Here is a 23,148-nt window from a genome sequence, read left to right on the forward strand (position 1 = left end):
CTTTGGACAAGGTGACTGAGAAGCTCCTGGAAGTTGAGAACGAGACGGTGATGAAGGTGGCCGAGCTGGAGAAACAACTCCTTCAGAAAGACAAGGACCTGACAGTGATCCGGGTAATGCACTTACATTCTCTTTTCCATTTTCATTTTTTTTTTACTGTGTAAATTTTTTTTTCTGTTTCTTGTGTTTTACTGTAATTTACCAGCAGCAGACTTATGTAAAGAACTGATGGACTATGTTCATTTAAGTGGGCTTTGTAAATATGTTCTTTAAAAGATTTATTGATTTTGTGTAGGTTTATATAAATTATGTTATTGATGTGCTCCCACCTTATTCCCACATATTCCTATTATTTTTTTGTATTTTCACTACTATACCCTCATTGTAAATCCATAAACCGTAATCATACTGCTCTTATTGTTTTACTGTTTTGCTGTGGTATTTCTTTCTCATATTCTTCTCTCTCATTTTGTGTTTAGTTGGGGCTATGACCTGGAATTCTGTAAAGCTGTAAAATATGTATTTAGATAATACTGGTTTGGCTGGGGGTGATTGTTGCTGACAGTTAGTTGGTTTCCTGGGTTCAGTCCTTACCTTGTGTCTGTGAGGAGTTTGGTGTGTTCTCACTGTGTCTGCAGAGGTTTCCGCCATTGCAAAAACACATGTTGGTGGGTGGACTGGCTGAGAAATATTATCCACATGTGTGAGTGTGTGAGTGAGTGGGTGAGTGTGTTGCCTTCTGAAGGACTTTAGCCATGTAACTCCAGTGCTAAACAAATGAAGCAACCAGACAATAGTCAGGTTTTGTCTGATGTGGTTTTTCACCTATTATCATATGTAATAAAATTGACATCTATTATGCCATAGCACTATGACCATAATTGTATTTGTTACTGCCATTACAGATTCAGGAGTAGGAATAAAACATTTGAAAATATTTCCATGTCTGCTAAATATTTGAATGTTCTTGTCTTGTTTCTTGCCCTACAAACACTCACACAGGAAACATATGAGTCGACCAGCTCCCAGGTCCACACACTCCGACGGATGATCCAAGAGAAGGATGCTGCCTTCCAGCGACACACTAATATTGAGAAACGTCTTCTGGAGTTGGAACAGCAGGGCACAATTCGCCTGCGCAAGCAACCTGACGGAGACATCTCCATCGAAGCTCTTGGGGGAGGTGGAGGTGGAGGGGGGTCTGCTGGGTTTGCTGTTGGAGAGCTGGGTTCTGCAAGCCCTGGCCTACCTGGGAGCGGAGTCTTACGGGGCAGCTTTCCTACGCCAGTGGAACCTCCTGCTCCACCTCCACCACCACCTCCACCACCACCACCTCCACCGCTACCTTCTGCTGCAGGTAGTAGACGATTCATGAAAGTATGTGAGAGAATTGTGCTATGTCCTGGATCATACATTTAGTATAAGAGTATGGTGAATTAGTCAATTTTTTTTTTTTGATGAAGTGACATACTAAGCATTTCCACCCAGCACCAAGCATGCGCCTAAATTGAAAATATGAAGGCATATATGTAGTACAAGGCGCACGGTGGCGCAGCAGGTAGTGTCGCAGTCACACAGCTCCAGGGGCCTGGAGGTTGTGGGTTCGATTCCAGCTCCGGGTGACTGTCTGTGAGGAGTTGGTGTGTTCTCCCCGTGTCCGCGTGGGTTTCCTCCGGGTGCTCCGGTTTCCTCCCACAGTCCAAAAACACACGTTGCAGGTGGATTGGCGACTCGAAAGTGTCCGTAGGTGTGAGTGTGTGAGTGAATGTGTGTGTGTGTGTGTGTGTGTGTGTGTGTGTGTGTGTGTGTGTGTGTGTTGCCCTGTGAAGGACTGGCGTCCCCTCCAGGGTGTATTCCCGCCTTGCGCCCGATGATTCCAGGTAGGCTCTGGACCCCCCGCGACCCTAAATTGGATAAGCGGTTACAGATAATGGATGGATATGTAGTACAAGATATATGATGCCTGTGATGGGGAAGAAGGAGGGCCATCCTACTCACTCAGAGAGAACAAGGTCAATTATTTTCTTCTTGTCCTCCCAGCCATGGATAAACATGGCATCACCAGAGATAGTTTCACCCAGATCTCTTCCAATCTGCATCCTGAGGTTACCCAGGTTTTTAGCACATGGTTTATATGCATATTAAGCTGAATTCATTAATAATGTAGTTATTCTACAATAAATAATTCATAAACTTCACCTACGCATCAATAACTCTAGGTTGTGTATTTAAACATACAAATATCAAAGAGTAAAGCATACAGCAAAATTCAGGACTTCCCAAGTTTCTTTCAAAGATCACAGCTTTTTACAGTGAGGGATGTGTTCAGACTTAAAAATCAGGAAAGGGAAAAGCCATGGGAGTTTCCTCCAGCTCAGGAGAGCAGATACACTGTGAGGAAACAGCTGCACTGGCTCCAGATTAATGTCAATGTGAACTCTGGCCTTGCTGCCTGATAACAGATGGGCCTGTCTGGCAGTGCTGCAGTTTGAAGACTAATGAGTGATATACCACCAGATCATAGTAAGAGTTTGATATATGTTTTACAGGAGAGTGCCCACCTCCACCACCTCTCGCTCCTCCACTTCCTGGAACATCACCGTCTGTCATCCTCAGCGTCGGATTATCAGGTGAGCGAAGTCTCCTACAGAATGCTCATTAAAAGACAGAGGTGTGCCCTAAAACAAAGTCAAGTCAGATCCATCTGACTCTCTACTCTGTATTCTCACTCATATTCCTATGTGCCCTCTTGAATTAGTTGTACTGCTAATGCTGTTCATGAGTAATTGTGACATGAGAGAGGATTAGGGTAAGCTACTGATAAGGATTCTTTATATTTCAAACAGAAGTAATGGGATATAAGTTTATTAGCAGCTATTTATTTAGCACAGTGGTTCCCAAAGTGCAAAATAAGATTTGTCCCTTTACTTTAATGTGTTCATTAAGAAGTTGTAGTTTTGTATTATTTTTAAATAAATAAATGTATATATTTTTTTAATAAATCATAATAGGGTGGGGGTGAGGGCTTTAACATATTGTTACTGTCCAATGAAAAACATGTATCTCCAATATAGCAACTTTACAGAAGAAGGGAAAAAATTTCCAATGGAAGTCAATGTAAATAGATATAATTTTAAGTAATTTAGGAGCATTTATATTGATCCATTCATCACATTTTCTCACGATGTGCAGGACAGCCGCTGTGTTTCCAATGATGTAGTAAATTTTTTTTGTTTACTTTTTGATATGTTTTTTTCATTGGGCAGTAATTATATTTTTATCTAAGAAGGTTGAGCACTGCAGAAAAAGTTTGGGAACCACTGGGTTATACTGAAATAAATATATTTATCTATATCTACTCTGTTTCTGTAGCTATTCGCATCAAGAAGCCCCTAAAGACGAAGTTCCGCCTGCCTGTGTTCAACTGGACTGCACTGAAACCCAACCAGATCAATGGCACGGTCTTCAACGAGATCGATGATGAGCGAGTGCTGGAGGTTTGCCCACTGTCAATATAAAACTTACTGAACTCTGTGTAATTCATATCTGGGCAATGATTTTTATTTTACACAACCAGAGCTGCAGATATAGCAGATCAGTCCTTTAATACATTTCTGACTCACTAATCTTCAGAAATGCGCTAAGTTTATATGATTCAAATGGGCGCAAGGCAGGAGAGATCCTGGACAGGGTACCAATCCATCACAGGGCATCATTTACTCTACCAGTCATTTGGAGCAGCCAGTCCATGTACCAACATGTGTTTTTGGATTATCAGAGGAAACTGAAACACTTGGAGGAACTCCCATCAAAATTAATTTTTATTTTACAAGATCATATTTTAAAATATATATTCTTATGATATTAGGTGGCGCAGTGGTGCTTCAGAGAGTGTCACTGCCACATAGCTCCAGGGGCCTGGATTCACAGATTTGATCTTGTCTCCGTTCTCTGTCTGCGCGGAGATTAATGTGTCGTCCCTGTGGCTTTTTGGATTTCCTGTCACTCCACTTTCCTCCCACAGTCCAAGAGCACATGTTTGTATTGTGTGAAATTGTTTACTGGCTTGATTGGCTGAGTGAGTATGTGATATTGCCCACAGTGTGTGAGTGAAGTGATCACTGTGATGTCTGAACAAAGGCTAGGAGAACCACAAGAAACTGAAAACTTAATTATCTCATAAAAATAAAATTGTATGAGGAATGCAGTTGGGCTGATGACAGGTTGTGCTGTGTTCTGAGTAGGAGCTGGATCTGGAGAAATTCGAGGAGCTGTTTAAGACTAAAGCTCAGGGTCCTGTGGTGGATCTCTCCTGTCCAAAAAACAAAGTATCAAATAAGCCCATGAACAAAATCCAGTTGCTGGATGCAAACCGCTCCAAGAACCTGGCCATTACACTGAGGAAGGCCAGCAAGAGCACGGAGGAGATCTGTAGAGCCATCCAAACGTGAGTATCACTCTCTCAACTCTCTCGCAATACAGGAGCATTTCATCAGTCTACAAAAATAAAATTGTTTACACTTATTAACCTTACCTGTGTTAAGAGCCATTTCACTTATTTTAACGTGAATTGAAAATAATTTGCCATATCTTGACAGATTAGATGTGTTTATATGTGTGCTGTTGTTTGTAGGTTTGATCTGAAAGCCCTGCCAGTGGACTTTGTAGAGTGTTTGATGCGCTTCCTGCCCACGGAGGCAGAGAATAAGCTCCTGCGACAGTATGAGAGGGAGCGTAGGCCTCTAGAGCAACTGGCTGAGGAAGACCGCTTCATGCTTCTCTTCAGCAAGATTGAGCGCCTCACACAGAGGATGAATATCATCACTTTTGTTGGAAATTTCAGTGACAACGTCAGCATGCTGACCCCGGTGAGTAAACTCACTGCTGAAGCTTTATTACCAATCATTGGCCCTATTATCATGAGATCCCTAGTTAGATCCTCTGTGATGCCTCCGCCATCTGAAGCTGGGAGTCCAAGAAGGCAAAATTGTTCTCGCTTTCCTTCTCGCCCTTCATTACTAGCACATTCCAAGCCACAGCATCCATTCATTCATTGTCTGTAACCGCTTGTCCAGTTTAGGGTCGCAGTGGGTCTGGAGCCTACCCGGAATCACTGGGCACAAGACAGGAACACACCCTGCAAGGGGCACCAGTCCTTCACTGGGTGACACACACAATCAAACTTTTAAACACTTTTTTGAGTCGCCAATCCAACTACCAATGCAACACACCAAACTCCTCACAGACAGTCATCCCATAAGTTTCAAGGTGAAATATGACACAAACCTGGCAAACACTACATATTTCTGCTTGAACAGAGTGAGAAAATTAACAATACATAAGATAGATATATATGGATTATTAAGGACAACATAGTGGCATGACAATATTGTCACTGCCACACAGCTCCAGGGCCTGGAGAGCCTGGGTTTTGGTCCTCGCCTTAGGTCACTGTCTGTTTGGAGTTTGGAGTGTTCCTACCTGACTCCATCGCCGGTATACTGGGGGTTGCATTGGTCAGTGCTCCCCTAGTGCCAGTCACAAGCAAGGTTGGAATGGAAGGGTTGAGTCAGTAAAGACATCTTACAGAAAATCTGCTCCAAATGATCTATTGTGGACTGATTGATCTGCTTTGGTGAATCCTGATGGGTGCAGCTGAATACGGAACAAAAACAATAGATAAATGAAATTAAATGACACCATGATTTTCTGATTATCATCAGTGATGCATATTGTCTGAGTTAAAAAGTTGTCATTTCTGTCTTCCACAGCAACTCAATGCCATCATTGCTGCCTCAGCCTCAGTGAAGTCCTCTCCGAAGCTTAAAAGAATGCTTGAGGTAAGAGATCTTACATCACATTTAACCATTTAGTCTCCAAAACAGACATCATTCCAAATCTGGATTTATTATGTATTGCTATTATTGCCCTAATATTGATACATTATTTCTTTGATCTCCAATTCTTTGTACAGATCATTCTGGCTCTTGGAAACTACATGAACAGTAGTAAAAGGGGGTCTGTTTATGGTTTTAAACTTCAGAGTTTGGATCTGGTATGGCTAATGAAACAAATAAGTTTATGAAACAAATACTTTATGAAATATGTATCATGGCAGCTATACTTCATAATAAATTTTAAGTAATTCTATCTGTCTTCATGCTTTGACTCTGTCACATGTGCATTAACTCCCAGCTGCTGGACACAAAGTCTACTGACCGTAAGATGACATTGCTTCACTATATTGCACTGATAGTGAAAGAGAAGTACCCTGAGCTTGCCAACTTCTACAATGAGTTGCACTTTGTGGACAAAGCTGCAGCAGGTTAGTCTTGCCTGAGTGAGGTGGCTAAATGACCAGACACATGACATACTCAGTGAAACTTTTTCACTACATTGGCTAGGTGGAATATGAGCCATTAACTGTGTCCCTTTATTTGTGTACATCTGCAGTCTCTTTGGAGAACGTGTTGCTGGATGTAAAGGAGCTGGGTAAAGGCATGGACCTGATCAGGAGAGAGTGCAGCTTGCATGATCATGCTGTTCTGAAGAACTTCCTGCAGAGCAGTGATACACATCTGGACAAGCTGCAGAAAGATGCCAAGACTGCAGAGGTGACAACATTTACAAAAGCAACTCAAGGCCTTACAGGACTACAAAGATTCCTCATGAAAGTGTAATCACTGTCTAATATGTAGCCATGTGGTATACTAGCAATATAAATATCAAATTCAAGTAGTGATACATTTAATATTCCAGCAGGTCTCTCTTACTAACATTATCAGGCTAAAGGCTAAAGGGGTGCTTATGTCCTTAAGATATCGACCAGCTCAATCAACTTTTCAGCTTTGCCCTGTGTGATAACATTCTACACATGAACCGTGCTTAATTTGAGCTAGATCTTTCCATCATATTTGGAGTTAAATCCAGAACCTATATATGTGGGTGCACCTTTGTGTTTTTATATAGACCAATATAGCCACCCAAAATACCGCAAGGATCAAAAAAACAGAGTATCAAATAAGCCCATGCACCGTTCTCACACTGTAAAAACAGCCCTGTTCAGAATCACTGGTTTCAGTGTCTTTACCTTTAAATGATAATAAGCCCCTGCTCACCTCAACCTAAACATGCAGTAGTGAGGAGCAAGACACAGAAGCTTTAATTTTCCAAGTTTTGTACTCAACTACTCTTATTTAATGTGTTTTCATCAATCATGCTTTGACTTTGGGTGAGTCAAAGGTCACAGGACACTCTTTTATCTAAATACCCCAGCAATTAATGGGTGAGGGAGTCATATCTATTAAGCTATATCTGGAAAATTGCCACTATCTTGAAAGCTGTCATATTGGATCAAGGGCAAGTTTTTCCAATGGGAAGGTAGTCATGTAGCATATCAAAAAATAAAAGGGTGTTCTAAGACTTATGACTCACCCTGCATTGTTTTACATGGATCAACCCCACCTTTGTGTTTGAAATTTCATTTCACATATGATTATGATGAGCCTTGATGAGCCCAATTTCCAGAGGAAGGAATTTCTTTTAGACTTCCTTAAGCATCTCTTTTTCTCTTAATGTCCATGCAGGAGGCCTTCAATGCTGTGGTGATGTACTTCGGTGAGAGTCCCAAGACCACTCCTCCATCTGTCTTCTTCCCAGTGTTTGTACGCTTTGTCAAAGCCTACAAGGTGTGTACCACTCTTTCTTAACACCTTAGAACACCTTAATTTTACCCATAAACCCTGCCTGAATAATATAACTAATCAATTGGACTCTCTGCAAATAAGGTTAATTCTGACTGGTAAACCAAAAAGAGCTGAAGGGTGAGCCCACATACAGTAGTAATACTGAGAATTAAGAATTAGTGAATGGGCATGTACTTATGACAGCATTAATAGAAAAAAATATCTGCACATATTGAGTAGGAGAGAATGGTTAAATACAGCTGTGGATGACTCCTGTGGGGGCTTGGGAAGGCGATCTTGGGGTGAATAACAGGAAGAGGCAGCTGTGCTGAGTTTAAAGAGCACTCTCTGTGTTTAGGCTGGGCTCAGGCGCTTTCAGCACTGACCCGGACACACACATGCACACACCTCTTCCTTACATTGTCCTTCAGTAGAATTTATGGGAGCGTCTGAGGAAACAGCGAGGAAGCCTCGGGATCTGTGTTAGTGTGTTTGCGTGTGTGTGTGCGTGTGTTTGTGTGTGTGTTTGTGTGTGTGTGTGTGTGTGTGTGTGTGTTTGTGTCCCCCCCGTTATAGTTTTTGCATTTTCAGTTTGTTATTAATAGATAATTTTAGGTGTTTTTCATTTGCATTAAGCTAAAAGATCATAGCTTCCTCTTAGCTAATTATATATTTTTTGCATATTGGTGTGTTTGCACATTTACATGTGCATTTGCAGGATGCTGTTGAGGAGAATGAACAGAGGAAGAAGCAGGAGGAAGCTCTGAGAGAGAAACTGCTTGCTCAGGAGGCCAAACAGCATGACCCCAAGGTATAACATGCTGACCTTCTGCAATCAGCAGCACACTCCAGACTGAAAACACTCAGACAACCACCCCCCCCAACCCACCCAATCTCCACCCAATTTTTTTTCTGCACAACACTCACCCCCACCCCCATTGAAATTGTTTTTAAAAATTGGGTAATTATTGTATGCTGTTTATGTCTTGCATTTTGAATCTGTTATCCTGAAAATATTGATCCTGTCATCTAAATTTATTTATTCTCAAGATAAACATCTCAGAACACGAGGACACTGGAGATACATTTTTCCAGCAGTAGTTTCCTCTTTTTCTGAGACCGAAACAAACCTGTTTCCTTCACCATAATATCAAGACTGTCAATAGCATTTTCTTTCACTAATTTTCTACATACCAGACGACTAAGGGTATTGATGTAGTAGCTGCTAGTGTCTTAATGGACTGAGGAATTCTGAAACAGAAAATGTAATTAACATACATCAAATTTAAAATATTGATACTGACATAACTGACATTATTGGCAAAGCCGGGGATGTAATATGATGAATGACGATTTGTTATCATTCTATTAACAAAGCACTGTATTTAAAATTGATGAGTGACTACACCTGTGTTCCTCTTCGTCCCTCAGGTGCAGGCTCAAAGGAAAAGGCAACAGCAGCATGAACTCATTGCTGAGCTGAGACGCCGGCAAGCCAAAGACCACCGTCCTGTTTACGAGGGCAAGGACGGCACCATTGAGGACATTATTACAGGTGGGGCACACAGAACTCAAATTACAATTCCTTTCAGCCCCGGGATAAGGATAAGTGTGGTGGTCCACTGTTCCTCACATCAGAAGTGCACTATTTGTTACATTACTCTGTGTCCAGTACAAAACCATATAGACTGATACAGTGGGAAACCACACTCTCAGGGAACCTGCATTATGAAGCAATACACATTTCAAAAGGGAATCAAAATAGGTCTCCTGTCACTGCAGTCACAAGGGACAACTGAATTAATCTATATTAATGCTTGTGTTTTAATAAGTGTGTGCTTATTTTATCCCTGTCCTTTCTCTAAAATGTTAAAGGAGCATTATGTTGTGTTTTTACCTTAAAATTACAGCTTCAGTATCATTGTGATGCTTCCCTCACCTGTAATTGGGAGAATTGAGCCTCTGTAGTTGCTACTTTGGGCTCAGCACTGCAGAAGCTGCACTACGTAACATTTGGAGGACCTGGAGGAAACCGCCTCACTCTCTCCACCACTAACCATTGACTTCAGTACAGTGCTGTAAAAATGAATTACACTATGGGGTGCCCCAGGAGTAAAAAACACAAATATTACATAGCGTTCCTTTAACTAGTCAACTAATGTGTAGGTAATATTAGCATATAAATAGATGTCCTGGACACCCTACGCCTAGCTGGATAAAATTGCACAATATGTGGGCATTCTAAACCAAAGAATAAATTAAATCTAGGCCTCATATTTCTAGTGAAATATATGTGTCTGTTTTATGGCTGCATCTTATTAGGTGGAAAGCAGAGTGCCCATCCCAAGGGAAGTATATATACAGTGCAATGGTTTGGACATATCCAATATTTTTACTGTTGTTAAAAACAATCTGGTTGTAATCAGCAGTAGTGTTATCTAATCATTATCTAAATAGATACTTAGATCTACCCAACCTTAAAACAAGTAGCTGATTCATTAAGTTGTTATTCCTAGTTTCTCTCAACTTTTAACATGGCACATATAGTAAATAGAAGGTAGTAACTGCATAATTGTGTTACACTGTGGTCACACTAGAGTACATTTTGTGAGTAAAATCCCATTCATTTGAATGGAATTTACTGCAGTCAGAGCTTTTACACAGACATCTGCTGTAAATACATTTTGCAAGTGAAAGTTCACGGTGAGTTAGGTGAACAGTGACATACAAATTTATTATCTTCGCCCAATAACATTGCTGCTCTGGTAGCAGGGCCCTGAAGGTTTGGGGCTTTGTACAGTAGTACTGTTGATTCAAAATGGAGGAAATGCTAATAGTAACAGTGTATAAAATTTGATATAATATGGTCCAAGTCAGTTATGAAATTATGGTAAATGATTGTGAGGCGGTACACACATAGGAGGATCGATTAGATGGTAGATATCTTTTGTAGGTTTTTTCTTTCCTGCTTATGTGTTGTGAATTATTCAATTTGTTAGCTCCTTGTTGTGTATAACATAAATAACCGATGTTAAATATTATGGATTGTTATTGGTGTATTTATTATAATCATTGTGTCTAAACCTATGGCCATTCTTAATCCTTTTTTATCTCTGAAGGTGTGTGTGTGTGTGTGTGTGTGTGTGTAAGGACAAAGTCCTGCCTCCCCTAGGGCAGAGCAGTCCCCTGATTTTAACGTAACTGGCCTTAACTTTATGTTTGTGCCCTCCCTCCCCCCTCAGCGCTGAAGAGTGTGCCATTCACCGCACGCACAGCCAAGCGAGGCTCTCGCTTCTTCTGCGACACCAACATATATGATGAGTCCAACTGCTAGCTCTCGACCCCAAAATAACTAGCCCTAGTGCTGAAGGTTGTCCAGTTCTCTTCTGCATCCCCTCTTTGCTAAAACCTGCATGACCACAAGACACATGCATGACCCTGTACTTTTTTCAAAGAGCACAGGCTCCACTTCACTGTACTAATCTGGGGTTATGTATCCAATTGTGTAGATCTGGGGTCAGCTGTTCCTATACTGGGGAAGTAGCAGATGATCCCAGATCTGCACCACAGTGCTGATACATCTGATACATGAATGTGGGAACCTAGATTGTGCATGGTCACCAATCTGGATCCTGGCATAAGGACTCACACAGCCATTCCATAGAGACCATGTCAAATGGACTGCTTAATGTAGTGCTGTTTATGCTTATTCCTTTCATATACGAACAATTATTTCAGTAATATATATATATATATATATATATATATATATATATAATTACTGAGAAATGAATAAGCCAGCCTTAAAGTAAATGAGAGGTTAAATATAGAAAGCTATAAAACAAATCTAATATTCAAGATATTAATAATTATATAGTTATCATTTGTCAAAAATAAAAATATTAATATTAAAAATACATATACACACTATTTTAGCTATATATTTACATAAATATTTATATATTCCAATAGTAAATATTAAGCCTTAAAATATATACAGACGGTCGGCTTGTAGAAGAGTCCTTATGTTGTTATGAAGGTTTGATCTCCTCTAACCTGCTATGTTCATTTCTCCCTGGCTAATGGTTTCTCCTGCCTTTCCAGCAGAGCAGAGGATTGAGCTGATTAAATGTGGGCCTTTACTAAACAGAGGGTAAGAGGGGGACTTAAATTCCCATCTATGCAGCTACTGCAGCTCTGCAAAGAATCAGCTGCTCTGCCAATCATGCTGATTCTGTCTGTATATGACAAGGCTATTTTGCTTAAAGAATTAAATAATTTGCTTTGCACATGCCTAAAAAATGTATACAGTTGTCAAATTGTGAACTCAGTGTGTCTGCTCTGTGAAAAATGTAGAGATGAGAATATACAGGGCCTTAAGAGAAAAGTACAGACACATAAAGGTGGTTTTATTGCTTCCAATTAATTCCCCCTTATTTTAGTAAAACTCTGCTCCATTGTATTTTTACAATGTGGTTTCAATATAGCATTTACCTCAGCAAGTTTACCAACAGGTTCTAAATTGCACCAGGAATATGGAGTTTAATCCTCTCGAAGAAAAAAAAAAGCAAAGCTTAATACTCAGGCATTAATGTTTTAAGGATGTTAATGAATCAGTGGCCTTGTCCTCTGAATGTTGTAGTTAAAACGTTTTGTCCTGTGTCTGTTAATTCCTATTTTTGTTTTTCTTATTCCTTTTTATCACGTTGTTAATCTGTCATGTTAAAATATATATATCATTATTTGTACTAATACAAGGGTAAGGCTGTACTTAGTTTGACTTATACGCTGTAGATATCTTGTAGGATAATAATCACAAACACATCATTCTGTCATCTTAATTCAAACTCAAATTCAAGTTTTCTTTATTTCACATTTTGCAGTGGTTTTAATTTAAGCATCATATATTTTGGTCAACAGGGAACAGTGCAATCACTCCAGAACCTTATGAAAGTCATGAAAAATATATTTAAATTTACCCATACCTGGACTAAAAATGTATTCAGGTCTGTCTGAACATTTGATTAGCAAGTCTAAATATGAATTGTACGATGCAAAGGCTGAAGTTAGAGCAGGTTTATTTAGAAATAAAACAGAGCTTCTTATTTATTTATATATTTTTGTTTTTTGTGCAAAAAGTTGTGTGCGAGCGCTGTATTGAACCTCTCTGCTATGTCCACTCTGTTGTGTGGCACATGATGATGGCCTTGCATGTGTCCTGCAATATCCTGCGATGATCAGCAGGTTCTGCAGAGGACTTCAGTGTATTTCTATACACAGGTCAGAAAAATGCTGCTCATAAGCTTAAATGGTTTTTTCACTGTCCTGAAAAGCCTCCTAAGAACTTGCTAATCATCTGATCTGTCATTTCAATCATCCTGGAGAAGTCTTGTGTGTTGTTTATGTTGTATGTTTGTTCACTCGCTGCAATGTTGTTTTGCAATTTCATTGCAATCTGCTGTGTCTATGTTTCATTCATGGCAGTTAGAGTCAGTATTTATCTAATGAAATTTAATTTTTTATCCAGTTAATATTCATATTTAATTTTTCACTCAGATTTAGACCACAGATAGTGTTATTGTATATAAATATAATATATTATATCTTTATAGTATATACTATATTATCTCTGCTTCTTAGTTTTGTGTTCCCATTTAACTGCATTGTTCCCTGCTCTAACTCTCTCCCTTCCCCACTCGCAGATCTCCGAACCCAGCCCTTCCTGCGAGCTGACGCGGTGATCCGAAATGGGTGGAAGAGACCCTAAAAGACCCCTCTCACACACCCTGTCCCCCCACCCCTGCCCCAGACTCAGCCTCCCTGCTTTGCCCTTGAAAGTGGCACCTCCTGCAACTCCCAGTGACTGCACATACACGCCGGGACCACCATGATTCGAAAAGGGGTGGGTGGAGGGGTGTCCTTATTTATTCACAGAAAAGGAAAACCTTTGACTGCTGCACTGGAGGCCCTTTATCTCTCAACAAACAACCAAAAAAAACAGACATTAAACATTACCCACCCTTTCCTAAATCACATGCACACACACGCATGAAGCCCAAAGAGCATCAGTTTGTGGCCTTGTCCTGGGAAAAGGAAAAAGGGGACTTCCTGGAGAGTGGTGTGAACTGAGGAGAATGCACACTACCTTCTCAGATGCCAGGAGCCTGCCAGCACCTGTGATACTCCAGCAAACACAGCTTTTCTTCACACTGTGCAATCTAGGGTAAAACTCGTACTGACAGACATATAGACCGCATGAAATGTCCTGATATTTAGGGCCTTTTACTCCTAAAATCTGCGTTTCTGCAGACATTTCCACAGTGACAGGGGTTTAACAATGTTTGGGGAAAGCTATTCAGACCAAACCTCTTTTGACATTTTGTTGTTAAAGAAGTGCCTTTTTTAAAAAAAATTCAAGACAGTATTATTTGTTTTAATGTTTTGTCATATTTTGTACTGATTTTATTTAGTACTCTCTACTTCATTTTGTAACACCTACTTATCCTGTAAATAGCTACGTATCCAGCAATTGCAGTTAAAGTGCTATTGGGGGGCTGTTTTAACAGGTGTTTGTATTTGCCTTGCCTCAACAGCGCCCTCTGCCTTTCTGGTGACATCCTAAACAGCTAACATTTTATATTAAGCTGTTAGCAGTTAGTTAACTGACTGTATATATTCTTTTAATGAGAGATAACCCTTGTAAGAAGCTAATGTGCTTGTGCTTCTCATCCTGTAGCAGCAGGTCATGTAAACATTCATTTTTTGGGTCTGTTTTCTTAAAACAAATAGACACAAATTAAAATTATGAAGGCTGCAATGAAGTAAATGTTCATTAATCCAACTAGGAAAAGGTCTATTGTTCTGAACCATCTCAAAGCCTTATGCTCAGGAGGGGGAGCCAAACTCAGATTATGGTTTAATAGAATATGAAAACTGGTAATGTTTTTTTTAAATTCTGTGTTATAATTATTATTTCAGAACATTGAAGTGTTCTGAGGATTGTGGTAGCCCTTGCACTAGCCAAACAATTGGGAGATCGGCCATTACAAAAAGGGACAGATCACTATAAAAGCACACTACATAATGACTGTGTTAAAAGGAAGGAAACATGTACAACACTAGGTTTTATGCTGTGGATTTGTGTGTATTTTTTTAAAGTGCATCTCGTAAATTATGTCTTTTGTTTTGTTAAGACAAAACTGTACAATTTAATACCATTCCAATTCTGTGCCACTGTACCAACTTAAGCCATTCCAATGTGTCAAAAGAAGCACAAATAAAAGTAGAATGTACCTCAGTCTGCTGCTTTCTTTGCATCCTTTTTTTTTCCCCTTTTTTTCTCATTTAGCTTGAAACATACAAACATTCCTCTCACCTTCTGGAAAAGTGAATGTAATGAACACAACTGGATTTTTAAAAATTGTTTTACTTTTAAAAGGTACACTATGCAGATTAAATTCTCTAAACAGCAAGTGTTGTAATGTTGACAATATTTAAGCCCCAAAATGTAATGGATTTACACATTCTATATCACAGTTATAAGTCAAATAATTATCTTTTTCACAAATAATTTATTTCAATATTACCCTAAACCAGATTCTTTTTTTTTTCACTAGTTAAGAGAAAAACCTTGTTGGGATATACAGAAAACAGTTGTTTCGCCAAGTGTGTGTGGAATGGAATGGCATTCCTTGCAGTGTTGGGTGTCTAGAAAGGAGCTATATAATAACTATAAATAAATAATTTAAAATGAAAGTAAATTATTTGAATTGTTGCATGAATCCTTGTCAGCCAGTATTTCTCAAAATGTGGGCCACATTGCAAGTGGGGCACAAAGAATTGGTAGAAATTAGCATTTTTATGGTAATTAGCATTTTTATGGTCTTTATTAATGCCTTTCAGTTTTGCCAATAAAGCGTACTCAATAAAAAGCACCCACTCACAATGGATTCATTAATAGCCCCTTAAACATGTTAAAAGAACATCAGAAAGGAAACCAGAAAAATGTAGTTAGCCTGGAACCATATTGCGAATAATAATAAATGACGACGGCATGTTAATTGCAGTGGAACATTATAAGGAGTACAACAGGGCAGCAGACGTATGTTTATGAATTGAGAGTGGCAGTATCAAGCATACGACCCTGTTTTGAAAAGATGTGTAGTGCAAAACAGGCTCATTGCAGTCAGTGATGCTGTGATAAGGCATGGTCATTTGTTCATCTGCTTTTGCTCATTTTTGCACAGATTGAAAAGTGAGAAAATGACGCACTTTTTAATTAATAGGGCAATTTCCTGCACTTTTGAATTTTTTAACAGATCTTATAGTTGTATCTGATTTTATAATGTTAAGCTATTGATTTAGAAATAGAAGTTGATGTTCCTTCAGTAAATTAGAAAATTGCAAACTTGCATGTGCATTTTATTACCATTTTGTTGGGGCAATATGGGACAGGTGGGGTGCAGAAATTCCCCTTCTTCTGTTGTAATCTAACCAATATGGCTGCCTTGAGAAATTGAGGCAATGGGACATCTATCAAATTAATATGAAAATCAAAAAAATAATTTAGGATCTCAATAAGGATAATTAAATTAACTTGGTATCAAGCTCTCATTTTAAAACTAATGAGTAAATAAGAGATGCAAAAACTCTTCAGAAACAATTTAGAAAGTCTGTCAGTCTTGCACCTTATAGTCATCAGAGCTCGTCAAATGGTGTAAATCTGCAGTTATTTACATATTCGCTTTGACAGAGTGAAAAAGATCAGGTTTCCAACATATGATCAGAGGCATGTCCAGGAAACATTTCCTCTTTAAGTAATTTCATTCTGCTTTAAAGAACACCATCTTTAACGGGTTCTTTGAACATTCAAATTTGCCAAAAGATCTCAATTATTTATTTTTTTATTTTTTATTTTTAAAAAAGAGCTTAAATGCTTTGCGCATCTGCTGTAAATTACTAGGGAATTTATATTGTGAATACTGCTCATCTCAAACTGCATTACTTCCCTAAGACTCAGCTGAGAAGCAGGTCACTGAACCAGAAACCACGGCTATTTTCTGTACACACTGACTTTTATTTTGTATTTATAACAATATTTCTTTACTTTCTGTAGTTTATGAAGTTCTCCAGCAAAAAATAATGAAACATTAGTCCGTCTCTCCAAAAGAAGGGCTGAGCCACCATGCATTTCTACTATAAAAAGCAGTTTAATTGTTCTGTAAATATAAAAGAAAAAACAGAATTCAAAATCAAAAATCATCAGGAGTACCCAAATGGCAGGAAGGGCTGTGTATAAGCAGTTTATGAGCATAAAAAACAGAAGTAGACTTTAGACCTCACTAAATTACATCAGAAGTTGGAAACGATGTGAAGGTGGAAGGTGCAGGACAGGACGGTGAGTGGACGCTTAAGGTTTCTGTGTTACATGCATTAGTCTGTGGCAAACATGGCTGGCTTTTCACCTCAGAAAGATGCAACGGGTCGGGTTAATCTTCCTCGTGGGAAAAGAGGGCAATGGCAGCACTAGCAGCGAGGCAGGGCAGGAGGGCAACATGAGTCTACAGACTCCGCACACATTCACACATACACACACACACACACACAGCAGAATGCACTTCCAATTAGCATTTAAAATAAAAGAAAAAGACACAAAAATATTAAAATGGAAAAAAAACAGACATTCCCACTGTGGTGTACATCAATTAACCCTCAAACTGCTTGAATGAAAGAAGACAAAAATCTGGACAGTTTCATTTTTCCTCCTTATGGTCCCTTTTGTCCTGGAAGACACGGCATCATTTCATTTCAAGACACAGTCATTTCATTCCCTACTTTCCTCTCTCGTTCCTTTGGACATTTCTACTGCTGGCACACAGACAAAGGCCAAAAATACACCCTGGAATCAGCTCTGGAATGTTCTTTCAAAATAAAGTAGCAGTCCAATTGTCCATCAGACTTTTCATTCTTCAGTTCCCTCATTGGTGACGTTATCGTACCAAAATAAAACCCTCCACCTTTGACTCCACTGTGAAGGAGCCTACACTGCAGGTCAGATGCTGTTGCTCGTAATCCTGGGTACATTTTGTTTTCAGGACATTTCTGTTGAATGTATATTATATTATAACGTACATAGAAAATCCATCTGTGCAAGGAGCAAGACAATCATCATAAGCCTAGTTTACCATGTCTCCTCACACACACACTCACACACACACACACACACACACACACACCTTCTTCTCCTCCAACCATATAGAGTCAAACACGCACACACATAAGAACATGGAGCAATCAGAACTTGGCATTCAGCCCGCCTCCTCCTCTCCTGGATCACTGGCAACAACAAGAAAAACAACTGTAGACTTGGCTATTTCCTATTCATACGGAACAATGGTTTTACACAATTCATAAAAATAATAATAAAAAAAAAAACTAATGGAAATATTTCCAAAGTTGTTACTCTGTTGTTGGCATCTCATTTAGCACAGAGGTAGAGGCTACATGGTGGGAGAGGGGGAGGGGGAGAGAGAGAGAGAGAGAGAGAGAGAGAGGGAGGGGGAGATGCTAGGTGGCAGTGGAAAAAAAGAAAGAAAAAAAGCAGAAAAAAAAGGAATAGAAAAATGTTTTCTTTTTTTAACCGGAAGGATTTTTCAAAGAAAAAATATAATACTGCAATCACATACAAAAGTAGTCCTTCATTTTTGTGTTTTCTTTCTTTCTTTTTTATTTTTTTTTACAGATTTGTACAGTGTTCTCACTCTTGTTGTTGCTTTTCATCTGATGTGTAAAGGCATGAGGGGAGAGGGGGGGAGGAGGTCTGCTCGGAGGGAGAAGGGCACTGTAGCTTTCACTCTATGCCAGTGGATCACCCATGTCCTCGTCCCCTGCGGATAGCAGCTCCTTCTTTTCGTCTGTGCTGGCCAGAGAGTTACGGCTGTTGTGGGCGCCCATGTACAGCGTGGCATACACCGGGTTGGTGAAGTTAGTCGGCTGAGAAAGAACAATTCAATGAACACATACAAATGATTAACTTGCAATTATTTTCACTGTCGTTCATAAGGTGTTACAATTCATACAGAGCTCAAAACAGAAAAATAAGCTGCACAGGTAAAAACTAACTAAGACCCCCGGGAACATTTTGCCTGTGCTTTTTGCCCACTTTTATATTTAATAATAATATAAATATAGAAATATATATAAAAAATCTTAATATCATGTTTTTTGTAGATGTATACGTGAAGGCAGCAGTTTAATATATTTTACAGAAATATATTAATATATATTAAATTTTAATAATGATTTAGTCATATAACTACTATTAAGATTATTTAAAATAATTAATAATTATAATTACATATAAATTATAAAGTTCCAAATCTTTGCTGTGAAAATATTGCCCCCCCCCCACTTGCTACTGAGCATCTACAATGTACTGTGACTGTTGGGTGTAGATCTACTGACATCAGCTGACATTAACACACTTCAATACAGAAAAATAACATTTAAAACCGAAATGAGAAGAAACCTGTCAATTTGAAAACAATGTGGGAGCAATTAAAATTTTCAAATAAACTGTATATTGGCACATTTCCTCAAATAAAAATTGTGAATAAAGGGGGAAACGAAAACGAAATGAAAATCATTGTTTACATAACAAAAACAAAATTCCAGTCAAAATGATTGTGACATGGCAGAAAAAAGGGGTATTTGAGAACACAGATCTACGGGATATCAGTCCATACAAACCACAAGCTAAAAGGAGAATCTGCAGAAGAGTAACATTTACAGCAAATCAGCCACTGTCCACCAGCTTTGGAAATGTCTGCTGATTATTCCTTCCTTAACATACAATTACTAAACTGCAGCCGATACAGAGTGATACACACAAACTCTTGTGTTCATGTGTTAATGAAATTCTGATGGTGTGTAGCAGTGGAAATCAGGACACAGTGCTAACACAGTTTAGTATCGTGCTGATTTCTGACTCTTGCTTCAGGAGAACAGTGTAATTACTGAGTTTATTGAGGAAAGATGATTGGTTGGTGGGTCTACACATTACTAATCTAGCTTTTAATGAACTCATACTCTTAAAAGACTTTGATTTATATCAGGAGTTCTTAATCTGGATAATGAGGTCCGGGGGGTGGGGTGTCACAAAAGTGGAATTCCATAGGAATACTTTCATGCAAACCAAAGCACAGCCCTCCTGGAGCGGCAGTGGATGAAGGTGTTGTTTGATGATGGGATTCCTATGGAAATCCACTCATTACCCAGATTAAGAACTCCTGATATAAATCAAGGTCTAGTAAAGAGTATGAGTTCATTAAAAGCTACATTACAAAGCCATCTTTTTGTGTTACCGTGTTTTTAAATGTGTGAACTGAACTGGACTGGGACCATTTACCTTGTCTGGGTCCAAAGTGAAGTCTGAGTCTAGCAGCTCTCCGGCATCATCATCCGGCTCTCCCTCGTAAATCTTGTATGCAGGGTTCCCAATCTCTACATTCATGGCTCCATTGGTCATCCTTTGGTGCTGGAATCCTTTAGCACTGTGGACACACACACACACACACACACACACAAAGAGTAGAAGGTGTCACCTCCTGCTCAAGAGTCTAAGAACAGCACGTTTAGCACAGAGTCGAGGCACAATAATACACAGCGTTGAGGAGCCTGGACCCAAGCTACTCACAGACACAGCAGCACCCACTACACATCACAGAAACTCTCACTAGAGCTGGGTGATATCTACAAAACCAAAATTATATTAATTTCATCTCCATACTCTCAGTCTAATAAGAGCGAGTTACAGAGTTATCACAACAGAGGGGGGCCTGCAACTGAAATGTAGGAGGCTGTGGAAAACTGTAGATTCATATTCCTTAGTATTTCTATTCATGTGAGTTGCTTTTAAGGCTAACGTAATGTAATTCAGGCGTCCACAGTTTTTAAGGATATTTTAATCCCAGATTAATGACAGCACAGGAGAATAAATCATTACATATTAAATCTTATTCCAGAATTCGGAAGATAAGGCATGATTTTTAAAACCGAATTAGGCCTGTGTGGCCGTGTATCAGCTCAGTATCAAAATATGCATTAACTGTTGCAATAACTGGTGCCCTATCACCCAGCCCTAACTTCTGCTACACACACAGATGCACATCCACCTACCTACCCACCCACCCACACACACATTCACGTGCGAGGAATCATCACATCTGAAGAATTATCCAGTAGCTTTCATATGGACGCTGCCACACCGGCCGTGTCCACTCTGCTGCTTTAGAAAGCTGGATATCCACAGGACAAAACCCACTAAATTTCACACAAGGACAACGCAACTTTCCACTCACATACACATACACCTAAACACAGACACAACCACAGGATGGCGAGGGGCTCAGACAAACAGAACACAGCCCACCGCTGCATCCTGGTCCCAACCAGCCGATCTATTTCACTGCACTCAATAGATCCCTGTGTTCTAATCGCTCATCTACGCAAAAGCACGATTAAAGAAGACAATACACGGCACAGGGACGGGCGGGAGAAAAATGGGGATGGGCCGATACACTGAGTGTGAAAGAAAAAGGGGGGAATGGAGGAATGGAGGTACAGATGGAGAATGGAAGCCTGCTGTTAGAGAGTTAGTTACCGCAAGCATCTGGAGCTGGGCTTGCCCCGCCTCATAGACCTGGAGACAGAGACACACAGTTACCCCAACACACAGAGAGAGAGAGAGAGAGAGCTGAAGTAGGAAAGACAGCCAGAGAGACACATAATAAGAAATAGATAGATAGATAGATAGATAGATAGATAGATAGATAGATAGATAGATAGATGTGAAACTGGGTGTTGAGAAAGTAAAAGAGAAGTGATGGGGTGTAATAAGAGTGCTAAAAGAAAGCCTGAGTGTGCGAAGCTGATCAGTAAAATAAAGGCAGTAAAGTTGGAGGAGGGGGGCTGGAGGTTATCTTGGGGGCCTCTGTGACTCAGCTGTAGATCTGTTCCACTGTCACAACATTTACTCACCCACGCATTCTCTTCTTATACCACAAGATGGCGCCAACCACCAGAAGCGCCAGAATTAGCAGCAGCAGAACTGGAATGATCACAGAGGCAGGGTCTATAGACACAAGGAGAACATGTTAGAGAAGGCTTCAGAGATTTTAAACACACTGATGCTATACACACTCAGACACTTACTTCCAGAGGAGTCTCCAGAATCCACAGAATAAGCAGTGATTTCACACCGGTAGCCAATCCACCCTGAATGACACCTACACACACACACACACACACACACACAAAAACCATCATTTAGACATTAAAATTTATAGACAATTACTGATCCCTGAACCATTTATGTAAACAATTAATCATTAAATAAGCTCGGGCTTATATTGCATCATACTCCCTACACTAAACACAGTGTACACTACTCTAAACATTCTGCACCCAGATAGTGCACTAATTCAACAAGAGACAGAATATGTGAACATTATAACTCACTAAAAATTATTTTTAACATACATTGTGCACTACGGAATGTGTAGGGAGATATATAGGTTCTGGAAACAGCTTCAGTGTGGGATGGAAACCTCTCAATTATCACTCATACTTTCAGATAAGGGGAAAAGCCTAAAAGCCAATTCAGAGAAATAATTTAGGCAGACAGTCCAGATGAAACATTATCCCCCAAGAATACGTTCCACCCTCAGGGTGCAGGGTCAGCTCGATTAGGTTATCTAGGCTGTAAATCCCATATTTATCCATCTACTTTACTGTGTTGGAATATATTAGTGAGTGTGCTAGATGAGAATTCAGTGGGGTAAATGTGGATTCAGGTGTGCTTCTCTTACATGCACTTTGGCAGCATGGTGCGTCGGTCCATAGAACAGACACCATTAATGCAGAAGTTACTGCAGGTGAAGCAGCTTGGCTGTAGCTTATCAGTTCCACAGCTTCAAAGACACAAAACACACAATAGTAGAATTAAATCCACAATCTATAATAACATGCAGGGTACTGTCTTGTCTTTTCATAGCATAAACAAGAAACAAATCAAGTCTATACAGGAAACACACAGAGAAAGCAGATAGTGGTCCCTACCTGCATGCCACTCCATCAGGTTGCCGTATTACACACTTGCCGTCACCACAGTACATGCATTTATCTGTGCTGCAGGTGGGGCCCTGGAACTGTCCGGTGCAGCGGCACAGCTTGGTCCCATTGCCCGTCTGCTGACATGTGCCTCCATTCTCACAGAAACCATCGCAATGTCCTGCACAGCAGAGAGCAGGAGACACAACAGGAAGAGTTCATTTTTGGCTGTAAGCTGCAAGAATGACTGACCAAGGGTGAGAATGTGTGCTGTACAAAAACAAATATCTGTGTCTTTTTGAGTACTGAGAAATGAAGGCTAGAGGTAATCAAACCTCTTTCCAACATTATATGG

General features: G+C 39.7%; 2 protein-coding genes across 10 annotated transcripts in view; one reads left to right on the forward strand and one right to left on the reverse strand.

The window, feature by feature from the left end:
* fmnl3 (formin-like 3) overlaps positions 1 to 14,975 on the forward strand; it is a 58,986-nt gene extending 44,011 nt beyond the window's left edge. For 2 of the 8 annotated variants that reach the window (XM_066670964.1, XM_066670969.1), the window contains 15 exons: positions 12 to 113; positions 1,003 to 1,357; positions 2,550 to 2,630; positions 3,373 to 3,497; positions 4,245 to 4,447; positions 4,634 to 4,868; positions 5,772 to 5,840; positions 5,975 to 6,055; positions 6,196 to 6,325; positions 6,454 to 6,614; positions 7,587 to 7,688; positions 8,404 to 8,496; positions 9,117 to 9,240; positions 10,928 to 11,055; positions 13,388 to 14,975. In XM_066670964.1, the coding sequence (XP_066527061.1) occupies positions 12 to 113; positions 1,003 to 1,357; positions 2,550 to 2,630; positions 3,373 to 3,497; positions 4,245 to 4,447; positions 4,634 to 4,868; positions 5,772 to 5,840; positions 5,975 to 6,055; positions 6,196 to 6,325; positions 6,454 to 6,614; positions 7,587 to 7,688; positions 8,404 to 8,496; positions 9,117 to 9,240; positions 10,928 to 11,019 (1,953 nt within the window). In that variant the 3' untranslated portion in view covers positions 11,020 to 11,055; positions 13,388 to 14,975. Of the gene's footprint in view, positions 1 to 11; positions 114 to 1,002; positions 1,358 to 2,549; positions 2,631 to 3,372; positions 3,498 to 4,244; positions 4,448 to 4,633; positions 4,869 to 5,771; positions 5,841 to 5,974; positions 6,056 to 6,195; positions 6,326 to 6,453; positions 6,615 to 7,586; positions 7,689 to 8,403; positions 8,497 to 9,116; positions 9,571 to 10,927; positions 11,056 to 11,789; positions 11,839 to 13,387 lie in introns of those variants that run through there. The other 6 variants (XR_010802623.1, XM_066670966.1, XM_066670967.1 and 3 more) reach the window with 6 other exon arrangements.
* A 272-nt stretch (positions 14,976 to 15,247) lies between these two features.
* Positions 15,248 to 23,148, reverse strand: part of lrp1ab (low density lipoprotein receptor-related protein 1Ab) — a 197,990-nt gene continuing 190,089 nt past the window's right edge. Inside the window, exons 84-90 of one of the 2 annotated variants that reach the window (XM_066670351.1) lie at positions 22,803 to 22,974; positions 22,553 to 22,654; positions 21,897 to 21,970; positions 21,723 to 21,816; positions 21,346 to 21,384; positions 20,092 to 20,236; positions 15,248 to 18,677 (exon numbers count right to left, since the gene is read on the reverse strand). In XM_066670351.1, coding sequence (XP_066526448.1) covers positions 18,540 to 18,677; positions 20,092 to 20,236; positions 21,346 to 21,384; positions 21,723 to 21,816; positions 21,897 to 21,970; positions 22,553 to 22,654; positions 22,803 to 22,974 — 764 coding nt within the window. In that variant the 3' untranslated portion in view covers positions 15,248 to 18,539. The remainder of the gene's footprint in view (positions 18,678 to 20,091; positions 20,237 to 21,345; positions 21,385 to 21,722; positions 21,817 to 21,896; positions 21,971 to 22,552; positions 22,655 to 22,802; positions 22,975 to 23,148) is intronic. The other variant, XM_066670352.1, reaches the window with a different exon arrangement.

Source organism: Hoplias malabaricus, chromosome 5, assembly GCF_029633855.1.
Source record: "Hoplias malabaricus isolate fHopMal1 chromosome 5, fHopMal1.hap1, whole genome shotgun sequence".
NCBI lineage: Eukaryota > Metazoa > Chordata > Actinopteri > Characiformes > Erythrinidae > Hoplias > Hoplias malabaricus.